Raw genomic sequence first — 16519 nt, 5'->3', positions numbered from 1 at the left:
TCGCTATATGTACATATAGTAAAAACTTAAAACACCTTTCTTGTAAAGACCCAAAAGGCCTAGAGCTTAGATATTTTGCATAAGGCATTGTCTGGTAGACCTCTACCCAGATTGTTCAAATTATAGCCCTGGGGTCAAAATCGGCCCCGCCCCAGGGGTCATTGGTTTTCCTTATATGTATATAGTAAAAACTTTAAAAAAATTCTTCTAGCAATTGACAAATGCTAGAGGTTAGATATTTTGCATGAAACATTGTGTTGTAAACCTCTAGCAAGATTGTTCAAATTATAGCCCTGGGGTCAAAATTGCCCCCACCCTGGGGTCATTGATTTCAATATATACATATAGTAAAAAATAAAAAAAATCTTATTGTCTGAAGGTACAAGGCTTAGAGCTTTAATATTTGTTAAATAACATCATCTAAAGGTACTCTACCAAAGTTGTTCAAATTTTGCCTCTTGTGTCAAAATTAGCCCCGCCCCTGGGAGCCATAGGTTTATCTTATATGTATATAGTTAAAACTTAAAAAATCATCTTCTCTAAATTTACAAAGGATAGAAGATAAGATATTTTGCATGAAACATTGTGTAGTGAACCTCTAGCAAGATTGTCCAAATTATAGCCCTGGGGTCAAAATTGATTCAGCCCCGGGGGTCATTGATTTTCATTATGTACATATAGTGAAAAAAAAAAATTTGTCTGAAGGTTCAAGGCATAGAGCTTAAATGTTTGATATATAATATCATCTATAGGTCCTCTACCAAAGTTGTTTAAATGTCAAAAATTGGCCCTGCCCGGGGGCAGTGATTCTCATTGTGTACACGTAGTAAAACCAGAAAATAAAACAAATGTTTTCTGAATGGGAGAAAGCTATAGCTTTGATATTTGATTTGAAATGTTGTTTGGTGGACCTGTATCAAGATTGTTATTAAACCCTTGGGTCAAAATTATGCCTTGCCCAAGGGGACAGTGACCTACTTTCTTGTCCTTTGATGTACAGCAATGACATTTTGACCATGTGCACAATTTTAGTTGTTAAATTGAACTTTGACCTAGATTTTGATGATGTGACCTACTTTCTTGTCCTTTGATGTACAGCTATGAAATTTGAACCATGCGGTGGCATAGCATTTTTCTCAAATGCAATCTTGTTTTCAAACTAGGACCCTAAAAATCCATTTCAAAGACCAATGAGAATTTGACTTGACCCTAGAATCTTTTTATATCACAACCTAATGCAGAGTATAAATATTATGTGAAACTTGGAAGATTTAAACCATATCATAATAAAATTAATAATTATCAGCATAAATTAAGAAATGTCAAGTTTTAACAAATCACTTCTTATGATACAGAATAAATGGACATGGTCCGACATTTCAAACTATTGTGCAGTTTCTTTTAGATGGAGGGGTGAATGCAGGATAAAAAGTTCATAATTATAAAAACTCTGTTTCAGATATTGTGTCTTCATTATTCAAGCCGCAGCTACCATTGACCAATCAGATCATGAAGATGGGGATTGATGAGAAGGATATTGGTGACATTCCTATAGTATCTAAACGTCACTCTACAGCAGGAAATGGTAAACTGCCAGCAACAGCTCAGAATAGTACAGATGGAACCAAGATCTCAAAGAAGGAAGGTATATAAGTACAAATAGATACTTTTTGTTCGGTTTTAAGTTATGTCAAAGGGGCCTCTGTGGCCAAGTGGTTAAGTTATTTACTTTAAGCCACTTTCCTCACACCACTGTTTGTTCTAGTCCTGCTGGGGTCTTTGGATTCCTTCATATGAGAAAGCTATCCAGCTAGCTTACATAGTGTTGTTACTCAGGTGTGTCTGGTCTTTCTTCAACAGTAAAGCAGGAAAATTGCCATATGACCTCTACTGTGTTGGTACAACATAAATATTCTATCCTCACAGAAAAGAAATTACATGAGTTTTGCTAGGAAATAACTCCTTGACAGTAACAATTATAACTTCTTAGCCAAGAAGACCTCCACTTTCTTTAACTACAATAATTGTTGGACCAGAAAATATTGTAGTCAAACAAATATACAATCTAATAATGTTGATAAAATGCAAAGATGCAAGTCCAAGGGCTTGATATGAAATATTTGGAACTCAAATGAAACAAATAGAAGATATAATTAATTTCATACAGAGTGGTTCAAGTAACTGTGACACATTTTAATTGTCATCTCGTGTTGATTTGCGGTTATTAAGATCAGAAAAGTTGTCAGTTTTTTTTTTACTTCTAGTTAAATACAGTCGACATTGTATTAAGAGACCACTCAAGGGACTGCCAAAAATTGGTCCTTAATAAAGTGGTCTCTCAATAGAATTCTGGAAAATTTGAGACTTTTTTATACTACAAGTCATAGATATAATATCATCCTTTACAATAACAAAAACTGTACAATATTATGTATGTATTACAGTCTCATAGCCCAAAGCTCCAAATATTTTTTTTTTTTTAACAATTAGTTTTTTCCACCACCAGATTCAAATTCAGTTAGTTTTTTAGAGATCTATTTTTTTATTTTGCTTTTTTTGTCCGAGGGTCATTTTTTATTGCTCTGACAAAATATGGCTAAGTAAATATTGTGATCGGGAAAATATTTCTTTCGTTTTAAGCGATTTTATCCGATTTTGAAACGATTGCAATTGTAAATTAATTCGTTTTTGAACGACGATTGTTTGTCACGGCCGTTTAATAGATACTTAAACACTTAATTTCGTATATTTGGGCTGACATTTAGTGGACGCTGGCTGTGATATAAAACTGTTGTTTAAAGGGTTTAAAAGTCTAAAAACATAACATTTGAATTTCTTACATAAATGAGCTGGGGCACTTTAAACAGTAATATATGCACAAAGATAGTTAAGAAATATACTTTTAAATAAATTGAAAATCGTATTTTTATGCTTTTCTTAGCCTAATTTGAGTGAAAAGCGTTTTAACGCTTTTCAGTTTGGGTCAGTTTTAACTATTCTGGAAAAACAGTGTGCGCGAATGATCTGAAATTTTGCACAAAGATTAGTGGTCTAAACCTACATCAAATGGTACAATTATCTGGAAAAAATATTTTCAGTCCCATCATGTCAAAAAACCTCAGTGGAGTCCCTTTAATGGAATGAACTTACATAGTAAAAATCATCCGGCGGGATTATATGCGGTTGCTTAATAAAAGAGTCGCTTAGTAAAGTTGGACGCAAGCACGATGCCGACTGTAAATGTTGATCTGATTTTCTTATTTGTGAACTGATTACTCAATACATGTCTTTATACATTGTTTTGTATTTTAACAGAGGAGCTGATATTTGAAGCAATAAACCGTGATAGTTTAAAATTAGACAAAGTGTTTCAAAAGTTGTTAAGGAAACAAAGTAAAGATTTAGAGTGTTTAAAAAAGAAGCAGCAGAAGGAACGATCCAACATGCAAAGGCAACATTGTTTAGTGGTTGATAAACTTGTGGCATGTCATGACAAGGAAAAAATAGCAACAGAAAAGCAAGTGGAAAAAATGATCAAAAAGAAAGGGTATGTAAAATTTGTATGTATTTAATTTGTCTTTTGACGTCTTATCTGTGATATGCAGGCTTCTTAACCTCTGATTTCCTTTCAAATTTCCATTTTGTTTAGTTCTGTCCATTGTTTTCTTGTTAAGGGCACGCTCTTTCTTTTACTTGGAGACCATACGCCGCTTTTCATGGAGTGACACCACTGTGTCACATTGAAGGTTCCATGATAACTTCTGTATGAAAACATCTGCAGATGTTTCTAAATTCAAAATTTCACCATTTTCATGTTTAAATGTTGAACTTTGCTTAAGCTGGTGTAAGGGGTGTGGCTGGTAGTTTGCACTTGACAGTACCGTCCATGAACAGGCTCAATTAAACCAAGCCTTCAACATTTTCAATTTTACCATTTTAGACTTTCTTTAGGGATTCCTATTTTCTCTATTTTATTTTTGTTACACTATCTAGAAATATATTATGTCTTCATTTAAGCTTATGCTACATATGCCTGTTATAATATGTAAGGGTCATTTTGATATTTTGATCTGTAGCTTGGGAAACCAAACTGCAAATTTTACCTATGGAGAAATTATCTTTAAAAAATGTTAGTCTGAAAATTGTGTACATGTTTCTAAATTTGTTTACGTTCAAGCATTGTCCAGAAATGGCTGTTTCTCAAATGCAATGTTTCTCTGTAAATTGTTTAGTAAATGTGATTTAAAAATGACACATTTGATGTGTGAATATTCACCAATATATTTAGAATTAGAGGCAAAAATCATGTTTCCAAGATAGATAGATATATTTAAACATTAAGAAAAATGGGTTGTTAAACATTGATGAAAAAATAGTTATGTAAACATTGGGAAAAAATGGATCATATAAAACATTGGGAAAAAATGGGTCATATAAAACCTTGGGAAAAAGGTCATTTAATTAGAACATCAGAATAATGTTTTAAGATATTTATATGTAAACAAAACTTTTAAGCATAGTCACATGAAGGCAGTAAGTGGAAAACAGATTTTATTGCATGATTCAATTTGTACATGAGGACATATATAATCTTATCCATGTTCTTATTATTCACAGTAATGAGAACAAGGCCAGTAACCAGGGTAAGGTGATGTCGTTAAATAATGATCATAAAGAGAACGTACATCGTCTAGTGGTAGATCAGACTAGAGAATGGTCCGATATGGTATTGAGACAACTGAACGAGGAACATGATTTAAAAAAAGAACATATCGTACAGCAGAATGAATGTTTACGGAAACTGCTACATGAAGCTCACACTGGTCAACTCAAAGAATTAGAAGTCAGACAAGAGAGGTCAGTTGAAATATTTAAATACATATATTGTATTTTTAGTTTTAAAAGAATTACATGTTTTCTTGAACTTTGCAAGATACCCATACATAAAATGGTTAACAATTATTTTAGCCTGATAGAACAGAAGGTGTCTACTTGGATTCTCCATACTTACAGGACAATCAATTTACCAGACAAAATTTATTCATGACAAATAGTCACTTTATTTTTGTTTTGATTCAAAGGTCATCCAGCCTGTGTAAAATGCAATTGTTTTCATGGTTGTTAAGAAAAGTTACAGCGAAAAACATCACATTTTGTACGATAATGTGAAAGATCCCCAGTGCATTTATAGAACCTGGGCAGCGTGCACAGCTATGTAGTCAAACCAGATAACCTTTCTTTAAATGTTCATCTTTGATAAAAATCAATAATGATCAGTTCTAAATACGGAAACAGTAAAAGTGTATTTAGGTCAAATACATGTATATCCTTCGTAAAATGGCCAATCAGCAACCTAGTTAAAGCATGTCAGTGCTATGATGAATTTAGAAAATAGGAATAAGTTAAAACTACATTAAAACAGATATTTTCAACAATTTATAGCAGATGACACAAGTATTAGTATATTTATTTTAGGGACAATAAAGAACAGAAAGCACTTCAGGCAAAGCAGTCAGTAGAATCGAGTAAATCTGTTATGAGTGATAAATCTATAAAGAACAAAGCAGAAAGAGAAAGGTAAAATATCTATATTTAAACAATTATCTAATTAAATTATTTTTCAAGATTTTTTATCTCATTTGATGTTGGTCTGTACCAATAACTTGTGTGCAAGATTCCAGAACATTCACTCACTCTGCTTTACTAGAATTATAGTATGAATGAGAATTGAAAAAATGTTTGAACCCTTAAACTAGAATCACTCTAAGAATTGCACTTAATATAGATTTTCAATTTCATTTTGAGTATATTTCTTTATTCTTAATTATAAAAAGAAGCCATCAAATCAGTTTCAGATATGAATAATGCATTGTTTAAACCTATCAACATTTGATTACTTTTGTTGGTTCAGACCCTGTGATAGACATTGAACTATTTCATGTTAATCAACTGTTTACCAGCTTTCTTGCTCATAGAGATGCACCAATGTTTTGTTTCATTAATTTGTCATCAGTAAAAGTAAAATGTCTCTTTATGCACATTTTATCCACAATTGTTAGCATGAATTAATGGGAACTTCTTATGATAGATTGCTACAAAGTTGAGACAGGAACATTATGTCCCTGGTTTGTTTGAATGAATTTGAAACATTTTAACATTGTAGGCGTTTTCGTGAGATAAATGAGAACAATATGAAGAAGTTTATCGAGGAGAGGAAGAGGTTAACAATGAAACACTACAGACAGGTAGAACAACTGAAGAAACTTCACCAGGAACAGCTAGATAAATATGCCAAGGAAACTTCTAAGGTAAAAACATCTATATCAATATTTAATGCCTCAAATGTTTGACAGAATAATGTTGTTCTGAATACTCAAGGATTTTAATGTTTATTTACAAAACAAACTCACTGATTTATCTATTGAATCTTGTATATAAGTGCCAATGGTTCTACAAAGGGAACAATTCATGCCTGAATTGATTTGAATGTTCCTGTGGGTTGGCATTTGGATTTGCCCTTGTCTGTCTGTCTGTGTGTGTGTGTCATCTAATTGTAAACAGAACATATTGAAACAATGGACTTCATTCTGTAACAATAGAGGAAGGGGCAAATAGCCCTCTATTAAACAAAAGAAAATAACAATACAGATGGCGCTTTATCCCAATATGGTGGCATGTTTGTTCATGCTTTCTCATGTTGTGTCACATTTTGCACTAAAAGTTTTTGAGCAAGAGTCAACAAACTTTACAGGAAAGGTGATCAGCATGTGATGTTGTGCACCTGTAGTTTTGTTCATGTGTGGATTAATTAATTCTAGACTCATGAAACTTGTTACAGAAATGTAAGTCTGTAGACTGACAATAACAGTGGAGAGGGGGAGGGGCATCCATGTCTTATGGACCCATTTCTAGTTATTGTATCTTTACTCAGTTGTGGGTTTTAGACTTAGTAAGAAAGATAACAAGATAGTTGCATTGATAGGCATTGTTTAATGCAACAAACACATTTTATGTTTGCAATATAACAATAATAAATAATTTTCATGTAAAGCTGAAGTTATTGCTGTTTTTTATATTGATGTTGTGCTGTTTTCTTTGTTGTACAGACCATTCTTGTTACATTGTAGCTGTAAATGTGTTACAGAATATAAATTATATGATTCAGTGAAACAGCTATTTGAAATACTTGAAGTTAAAATAACATCAAAGCAGATCCAATGACAATCATTGTATTTTATCAGAAGGACATGGTAAAAATGAAGTTTGTTTATTTTCAGGAATTAGAGGTAGCTGACATGGTAAGAACAGAAGCAAAGCTTGCCATGAAACCAGAGACAGATGTATGATGATTGGTCAGTGTGTAGGTCATGTGATTATCTCTCATCCAATCATATTTTAGCATTTAGCAGTGTTGTGTAAAACAATTTGTGTTGTTTAATTTTAGGATCATATTTTAAGAATTTTTAAAATTAGCTATTCTAAATCTTCCAGATAAACTTTGAAACAGTTTAAAGAATATGTTTTGAATTGGTTATTTTATAAGGTAATGGCTTGAAGATATGACATGTGTTTGAATACACGCAACTACATTGGATTCAGGAAAATGCCAGCACAACAAAAACATTTGATGAGCTTGAGATAAAGATTTCTCATTCTTATATCCTGCCAAAAGATGAAGCTATCTGTGCTAGTAATGGAGTACAATTTGAATCTCATGTTCTTTATATATTGTAATACAGGAGACACACATGTTATAATATAGGTGCAGCTGACACTTCAAAATTATGGAAATTTGAATACCCACCAAGACATCTGTACTGACTTGCTTGTTACAGGGTTATAAAATCTATATATAGGGCAATATCAGTACATGTATATAGCTTGTTTTACTGTCTCCATCAATATTATATACAGTGCAACTTCTGCATAATAGACCTCTGTAGATCAATTACCTCTTTGCAACTAAAGGAGGACTTCACCATATATTAACCCCTCTTGGCAACAAGCAAAATGTCTGCCTCCAAAAAGTTGTTGCAGTGTCGAGGTTGTACTGTATCTTTATATAACATCCAGTGTAATGATTAATGTGCAAAGTTACTTTATTACGGAGCTATGTTATAATTCAATAGTTATTGTCTTCACGACTACTAACATATGTGTACAAAATAATGAAAATATAATATAGTTGCTTTAGAGAGTGTTAGGTAAATATAATACCATGAATGCTGCCAGGTATGGTATTAAGTTAATCTAGTCTGCACTCTTTTATACTTACTCTATACTGATACTGCTAAATTTTACCTTTTTAAAATTGAAAAAATGTATGGTTAGAAACAGGATAAGCTCACTATTGAAAGGTTTTACCTAAAACAAATAATGTATTTAAACCAACAACCTGCTGAATAAGAAGTATGACTTGTCCAGCTATCAAGTTTTTCAGTCAACACTATAGTTCCTGGTCAAACTGCACATATTTGTAGACTGGATTGTCTCATTACTGCAGCAAGTAATGGGTTATACATGTATGTGGGGATTGTAATGTTGTTAGTATCATATTTTAATGGCGGCTAGATTGTAATACAAACATCAAAATTGTTAATATATTTATTATTGTTTTCATTTTGTTATGCTAGAATATTATTTAGAATTGATTCTAGCATTTGTTTGTATCAGATGTTATTCAATATTTGAATACAGTCGACTCTCGTTATCTGGAAGTCATCGGGACCGTCCAAAAAAATATTGAGATAACGAAATGTTGAAATAAACATATTAGGTTTGAACGAGGCAGTAACTGATTTTTACAAAGGCATGTGCATACCTTAAGTCAAATAAAATAAAAGAATGATATCTCTATGTTTTGTTTCTGCATTTTGACAAAATTATGCCACTTTTTAAGTCTTTAAATTTACTTACAATCAATACTAGACAATATGTTGTGTCCACTCTATAAATCCTATACTTATGGAAGGATTTTCTTCAAACTTGACTCAAATGTTTACCTTAACTGGGTAATGTGCAGAACCCATCTTACCCTTGTGCCAGCTTTAGGTCAAGGCCACACTTGAAGGTTAAAAATTGACTTAGAAAATGTTCAGAAATTTTTACATGTACTTGAATATTTCTAATCATTTGAAACTTCAAATATATGCGAAGTGTCACAAGTAAGATATGCTGGTCAAGTTTCATAACTAAAAAAAGTGGGAGGGGGATAACTTTGTATTGTATTTTGACAAAGTTAAGTCCATTTTTATGTCTTTAAATTTATTTACTATTATATTTCTTAAACCAGTATATGAATGGTAACAAGCATGCTCAGACGACGAAAATTCTACAATTCCAGTGAATTATAGGGTCACAAGTAAGCAAAGTTTTTCCACTCTTAATTACATTTTGACATAATTATGCTATTTTCTTAACTTCACTGCTTTTGTTTGTTTTAGGACATTGGGAAAATGAAAGGTTATTTGTAACTGTTTCCAACATGATTTGACAATATATATTTATACTATTACCTGTACAATTTGTCTTTTTTTCCACCAGAGATAATTTCTTTTTATGAATATGTATTTGTGCCACTAAAGTTACTCCCTTAACCACCTTTCTAAGTCGTCTTCTGTCAAGGACATTGGTGGGGGTATGAATCGCATTCAGCGATAGTTCTAGTTTGATATGTTATATCAGATCTGAATACAATGTGAGGTATTGGATAAGATATGATACCGGTAGTCAGAAAAGTACAAATAACTGCTTGCTTTTGTCTGATATTTAAACATTGTAGGCAAAATGTTTACAAATCATTTATTCAAGCTTGAAAATATATCTTATATAATGTATGTTTTTCTAATGAAACAAATGTCATTGATAAATTATTCATTACCTTTCAAATTGTAAAAAAATATCATCTACCTATGATGATGCATGAAAAAAAACAACACTAAAATAGTTATTTATGGATTTTTTGCATGATAATATGTCTTGTTGATATTAATTGTCTCATGTCAAAATTGTGTTTATAAACATTGCTCACACTATATTAATACAACATTGTTTTAATTATCTCTCCTGAACACAAAGTGCTCAGAGATGAGCTTCTGTGGTGGCAGTGTGTCTGTGGCTTGTCGGTCATCATTATCCACATTAGCAACATTTCACAAACCACTCGATAGATTTTGACCAAACTTTAGAGGAATGATCCTTAGGTGATCCTTTACAAAAGTTGTAAAAATAGACTTTGAAAATGAAATCCGTTAAAATCTCTTCTCTGACAGTACAGTGCCCAGAATTTTTTTATGTTGGCATATAGAATCACCTTGTGGTCCTCTACAAAACCTACACAAAATTGAAAAATAAAAATTGTAAACCTTTGTAAAAGCATTGTATCTCAGGTGAGAGATTCTGGGTCATCATCACCGTGTATATCCAGTAATGCAGGAATGTGCAAATAAAGCAAAACTTACACCAAATCTGTGCAACACTATGGCCAAAATGAGTAACATGGTAAGTAAACGGACCAAAATATCAGAAAACAAATTAAAAAAAAAAAATAGGTGGGCTGGTGCTATGACATAATACTTTTACCAAGATTACAAATTTTTTCAGAAATATGTTTTTTCTTTTTAGATCATTTGTGAGAATGACGGCTTGACTACCATTTTGAAGGCAACATTTGTGTTTCATCAAAATAAATCAGTACATTAAAGCGTTTGAAACTTAATTTAAATCATATTATGTATACCTTAGACATTTGCCAAACTACTAGTGTTGTATTACGGAAAAATAAGAATCATCTACTTCTTATGAGGTAACCAGTGTTGCTGTTTGGTGCATCATACATAAATTTGGCGTTACCTCATAAAATGGTCAGACTCATGTTATGTGCTTATTTAAGTGTAATATGACATGAGTAGTTTGACAAATGTCTCAGGTACATGTACACCGAATATAAAAAATTGTTATGTAATATTTACGTTATTGTATTTAAAGATATCAACAAAACTCAAAAGTTGCCATCAAAACAAAAGTAAGGTAGACATTCTCATGAATAATCTTGAAAATTAAACACTTTCATTAAAATATATTGATGAGGTTTAAACATAATGTCTCTGCAAGCATATGCGCTTATTAATTTCTTTCAATTTGAAGTGCAATATAAATATTGGTCCCTTTAATTTCTGTGTTGCTCATTTCTGAAAGGAATGTGCTACTTTTGCACAAGTCCTGCATTTTTTGCACAATCCTAAGTTACTGGACATACACAGTAAATTTGGCTCTCTTGTTATTGTTTGTATATTTAAAATATTGCTAATATTATATAAAAGAATAATGTTTTATGGGTTTGTATTATTATTGTCATGATTATATGTATTTATACCTAGGGTTTATGTAGGTTCATTGTTTGTCTGTCTGTCTGTCAGAAATCTGTTGGATACGATCAAGATTATACAACTTGTATATGTAAACAATATGGAAATTATGGATGTCATATTTTTTATTTCTGATCAGAATTCTGGTTGCTATGGTAAAAGAAATATTTTTAGTCATAATTTGGCCTGAAATAATAAGAAATGTACAAGTTAATAAAACTTTGAATGTGATTTATGTTGATTACATCAAGTGTAACAATTTATCCTTAAGTCAGTTTTTTAGCTCGACTATTCGAAGAATATGAGAGCTATTGTAGTCGCCCCGGCGTCGGCGTCTGCGTTGGTTAAAGTTTTTTGTAAAGTCAAATATCTCAATTATTACTTGAGATATTCAATTGAAACTTACAATACTTATTTATAGTAACAAGGTACATCAGATTGACAAGTTGGATAACTCTGCCTACAATATTGACAGAATAATGCCCCTTTTTAACTTAGAAATTTTGGTTAAAGTTTTTTGTAAAGTCAAATATCTCAATTATTGCTTGAGATATTCAATTGAAACTTACAATACTTATTTATAGTAACAATGTACATCAGATTGACAAGTTGGATAACTCTGCCTACCATATTGACAGAATTATGCCCCTTTGGAACTTAGAAATTTTGGTTAAAGTTTTTTGTAAAGTCAAATATCTCAATTATTGCTTGAGATAATCAATTGAAATTTAAAATACTTATTTATAGTAACAATGTACATCACTTTGCAAAATTGCATAACTCTGTCTGCAATATTTGCAGAATTATTTACCCCTTTAAAACTTAGAAATTTTGGTTAAAGGTTAACGGTCTTCAAAGATATTTACTTGAAACTTTACACATGCACTTAGGGTCATAATTGGAGGGTCAAAAATTAATTGTATGTCACTGACCAAGTTCCATAACTCTATCTTGCACTAAGGCTGATTCATATCCCCTTTTCTACTTAGTCTCTTGGTTAATGTTTACATGCAAGTTTTACATATCTCAATAACTATTAAAGATATTTATTTAAAACTTCACATATGCATTTAGGGTCATAATTGTAGGTCACTGACAAAGATCCATAATTCTATCTTGCATTTAGGCTGATTTTTCTCCCCTTTTTCAACTTAGAAATTCATGGTAAAGTTTTGCTTGTAAGCTGTTATCTCAATAACTACTGAAGGGTTTGTGCCTTTTTTTGGACAATTTTATGCATTCATAATAATAAAGTAGTGATTTACTTGATAAAACATCTTAATAACAAGCCTTTGTACCTTTTCTGTCAAATTTATGTATTCATAGGTAATTAGTATTATTATACTCAATAAAAAAACCCTTGTGACATTACCTTCCGAATAGTCAAGCCAATTCTGTATAATTAGACTCTCTCTAAGGCCTATAACATGAATTTATAAAAAAAATTAGCCCTTTTGTGAACTTAAAAAAATTTACAATATCAAGGCTCTTTTACTATCAAGCACTTAGAATAGTCGAGCATGCTGTCCTACAGACAGCTCTTGTTGTAATTGTAGCAGAATAGGTAAAAAATAAAGTCTAAAATGTTGGATATGCTGACATAACTAGATAGGTTCAAGTTAAAATTATGGAATCGTACTGTGAAAAAGAGTTGTTGCAGTACATGACTTTCTTGTTTGAAACTTGTCAGAATGCAATTAAGTCAGTTTATATAAGATTTTCTTAATTTTTACTTTTTGAAATACAATAATTAGTCCTATTATATAGATGTATATAATCATAATTTATTAGTACAGCAGCTGTTGAACTGTTGTTTGTTTGGAAGCAAATTCACATACATTATTTTTACCTGTTGAACACTGATACATTGAAGTTTTTTTGTTTAGTTTTACATGTTTATTTTCTTTCAAAGCAATATACAAAAACAATGAGCTAATTCCAATTTGTTTGTTGATTTTATTGTACAGATTGTAAATTACCATTGTCCAGTTAATCCAATTTTTATGTGAAAATATTTTATGCTTGTTTAATTTTATTGCATTTTAATTTATCAGAATAATGGATTAAATTGTGTTCATCAAAGTTAATGGCAGGTAACACTATATTCATCATCTCTACAAAAAACTTATTTTATATGCAGTGAAACATATGGTTCTTGCCAAACTGAAGTCGTTTTGTTTTTCCTCAACAGAACTTTTAATTTCCAACCTGTTTTGTTTTATTAAGAAAATTAAAATGTCTGCATGTAGGAACATGGTTATATTATATATTGGAATATAATATATTTGTTTATTGAGGATTTCCTTATTTAATGTATTTTATTTATCATTCTTCACATATTTTAACTAACAGATGTAATGGAATCTGTTTAAATTTCTACAATTTTAATGAAAGATGGTATGTGTTATAACATTTTCTTGAGATAGTTTAAGTTTATAGGACGTTTTCGGGAGCTTTTGTATAGACATATAGTCTATGAAAACTCCTAAAAAACATCTTTAAATAGAATTTAATTCATTGTATCTTGCTGAGTCAGTGAAGTGTGCTATTGTTTTTGTGTAGTATTTTTTTATTAGTTTGCCAAGTCTGATCAGTATTTTGAACATAACAATGTGTCATGCAAGGTGTTTATTTTCAGATGGTGCTCCGTGTATATTTTGTATGTTCATGTTCAATTTTACAATAATGATAGAGCACTTCTCTGTCTGACCTATTGTTTAAACAACACATGTTACTTGATGTATATCAATCATTTCTGAAAGTCTGATACCAGTTTATTTACAACATTATGTACTGCTATAATGAAAAAGAAATATAAACTTGTTTTCATTTTCTGTTTCCCAGAGCTCTAAAAGTTCTGAGCACTAATAATCAAAATTGTATACCACTTTAATTATCATTACAATTGCTGATATAATGAACTCATATACTAGCTTCATTGATAACTATTCCAACAGTTTACAACCAGGCAAGTCGAAACTTACATGCAGTTTAGCTCACCCAAGCTTTATGTTCTTAGAAACTAAATATTGTGATCACATGATGTCTGTCATGTGTCTACAGGCAACACATTGTTCATCACCATTTATCCTCTATAAATGTTACCAGTCTAATAATGCTAAAGTAGGATACAGGAGCTGAAAATTGTTTTTAAAAATGAAATCTTAAAAAAAAAAAGAAAAACCTTCATCTTTGGTTTCCTACAAAAGTTATGTAAATCAGGCCATAGAAGTCAAGAGTTAGCCTCATTCTATGGGCCTCTTATTTGCACAAAGACTAAGGCTGTGATAGGAAAATACATTTAAATCTTGTTACAGAAACTACATCGCATGGAGACCCGATGACCTACCTTTACTTGTAGAAATTCTTACTTTTGTCTAGTAATGTTGAGCAATATAGGGCCATAATGGCTCTCTTGTTACCATTTTAATGATGAATTCCATATACAGTAATGTATCATAATTTTAAATAATGTCTCACACAGTGCAATATATATTTTGTTTTGGTTTTATATTTAAGTTGTAGCCATTTATGGTTTAATTAAGGTGCTTTGTACTGATTTTTTTATACTGTTTACTATATTTTGATTTAGTTTCTATTTCTGTATTTCACTAATGGTATTTTTTCCCATAAATGCCATATCTCTAGCAAGGGGATCAAACTTACCACAGTTTCTCCCTATCTGTTTGGCTGGAAATATGGCATGTATGCCTTTTCTTTCAAGAAAATAGATTTGTGTTCACTAACTGAGTAAGTCATACATCATTATTTTTATTCATTCATTTTAAGATGATAATTTTCTGAAATTTGCGATGCATAATTGTTCAGTCCATCTTTACATGATGATTTTGAAATCCCTGAAAATAACTGTTGTGAACAAACAAACTTGGTCCTTTCTGTTTCTCAAAATGGCCAATGAATTAAAATATGTCCTAGTGTCAGTTTATTTTAGCATTGTTGAAATCCATTTTATAAGCTTTTGACTTTATTTAATGTATTTTTCTTTGTTTTCCACAATGTGAAAGGCTTCCTTTTATTGTATGACATTTGTGTACATGATGAATAGAGTGAAAGTGAAATTTTTATCTAGATATCTTTTGTCCGATCATTTCTCTATAAAGTGTTAAATTAGTCACTGTTGTACCATTTTCTTTTCAACCCTTAACCTGCTCAATTTCTTAAATAGACTTGTCCAACATCCATTTCTTTTAACTGTTCATTATCAATTTTAGGGGTATTAAGTTAGTCAGCCAACAGTATAGAGCCTGGTCAGACAGCACGGATATATTCAGGCTGACCTGGCTCTAGACTGGTGGTAAAAAAATAATCACTTTACTAAGGTACCAGCAGGTTAAGGGTTAAAGAATGTTATATATAAAATAAGGAAGTAATGAATTTGCAAGATTTATTTCTTTTTGAATATTTGAGTAAAATGTTTGAAATAATGATATTAAAACAAAACATTTTAGTACCTCAAGGTGTAAGATGTGTTTTAATTCACTGCAAATTAAATGGCTTAGAGATTTTAAATTTTGCAGAATTTTTGAAGATAAGTAGTTGTAATTTAAATCCAACTTTTTATGTAAAATATAACATGAAAATGATTAGGTCTAAATTGGCATTATTTAAAACATCGTGAGAATTTTTATGCAGATAAAACTAATATTATAATCTTCTGTGTTTTATGTGTTTAATATGTGATAATTTTGTTACTTCTAGCTGTCTTTAAGAAGTAGATTATTAAAAACATGAATTCAAACCGGAGTTGTGCTTTTTAGCTCACCTGAGCACAGAGTGAGCTTATATGATCCAGAATACATCAGTGCATCTCTTTTAAGTGGTTAGATTTTAGATACTTCTACAAAAATTATTCACATTATAGCCCTTGGGTTATACATTGTAGTAAAAAAAGTCTTCTGTTCATGGAAAGGCTGAAGCTTTGATATTTGGCACGAAACATTGTCTAGTAGACTTATATAAAGTTGGTTCAAATTAAAGTCTAAATTGGCCCAACCCCAGGGGGTTATAGATTTTTTATATTGTAAAAATTTAATTCAAAAATCTAAAATAACACCAGTGACTTTCCAAAGCAACCCGTGACTCCCATAGAAACCATTACTTTCCAGAGACATTCAATAGCAAAAATTGACTTC

At 31.1% G+C, this 16519-nt stretch overlaps 1 protein-coding gene across 3 annotated transcripts in view; it reads left to right on the top strand.

The window, feature by feature from the left end:
* Positions 1 to 10208, top strand: part of LOC132734955 (1-phosphatidylinositol 4,5-bisphosphate phosphodiesterase beta-4-like) — a gene marked incomplete at its 5' end in the record, with an annotated part of 92188 nt that extends 81980 nt beyond the window's left edge. For all 3 annotated transcript variants that reach the window (XM_060721854.1, XM_060721853.1, XM_060721852.1), the window contains 6 exon segments: positions 1460 to 1645; positions 3316 to 3547; positions 4618 to 4857; positions 5476 to 5577; positions 6164 to 6308; positions 7278 to 10208. In XM_060721854.1, the coding sequence (XP_060577837.1) occupies positions 1460 to 1645; positions 3316 to 3547; positions 4618 to 4857; positions 5476 to 5577; positions 6164 to 6308; positions 7278 to 7346 (974 nt within the window).
* Positions 10209 to 16519: the final 6311 nt, after the last annotated feature.

This window comes from Ruditapes philippinarum, unplaced genomic scaffold, assembly GCF_026571515.1.
Source record: "Ruditapes philippinarum isolate M1 unplaced genomic scaffold, ASM2657151v2 ctg150_1_1_1_1, whole genome shotgun sequence".
In the NCBI taxonomy this organism is placed as follows: domain Eukaryota; kingdom Metazoa; phylum Mollusca; class Bivalvia; order Venerida; family Veneridae; genus Ruditapes; species Ruditapes philippinarum.
Note: the sequence above shows the minus strand (reverse complement) of the source record. Positions and strands in the feature narration are given on the sequence as shown.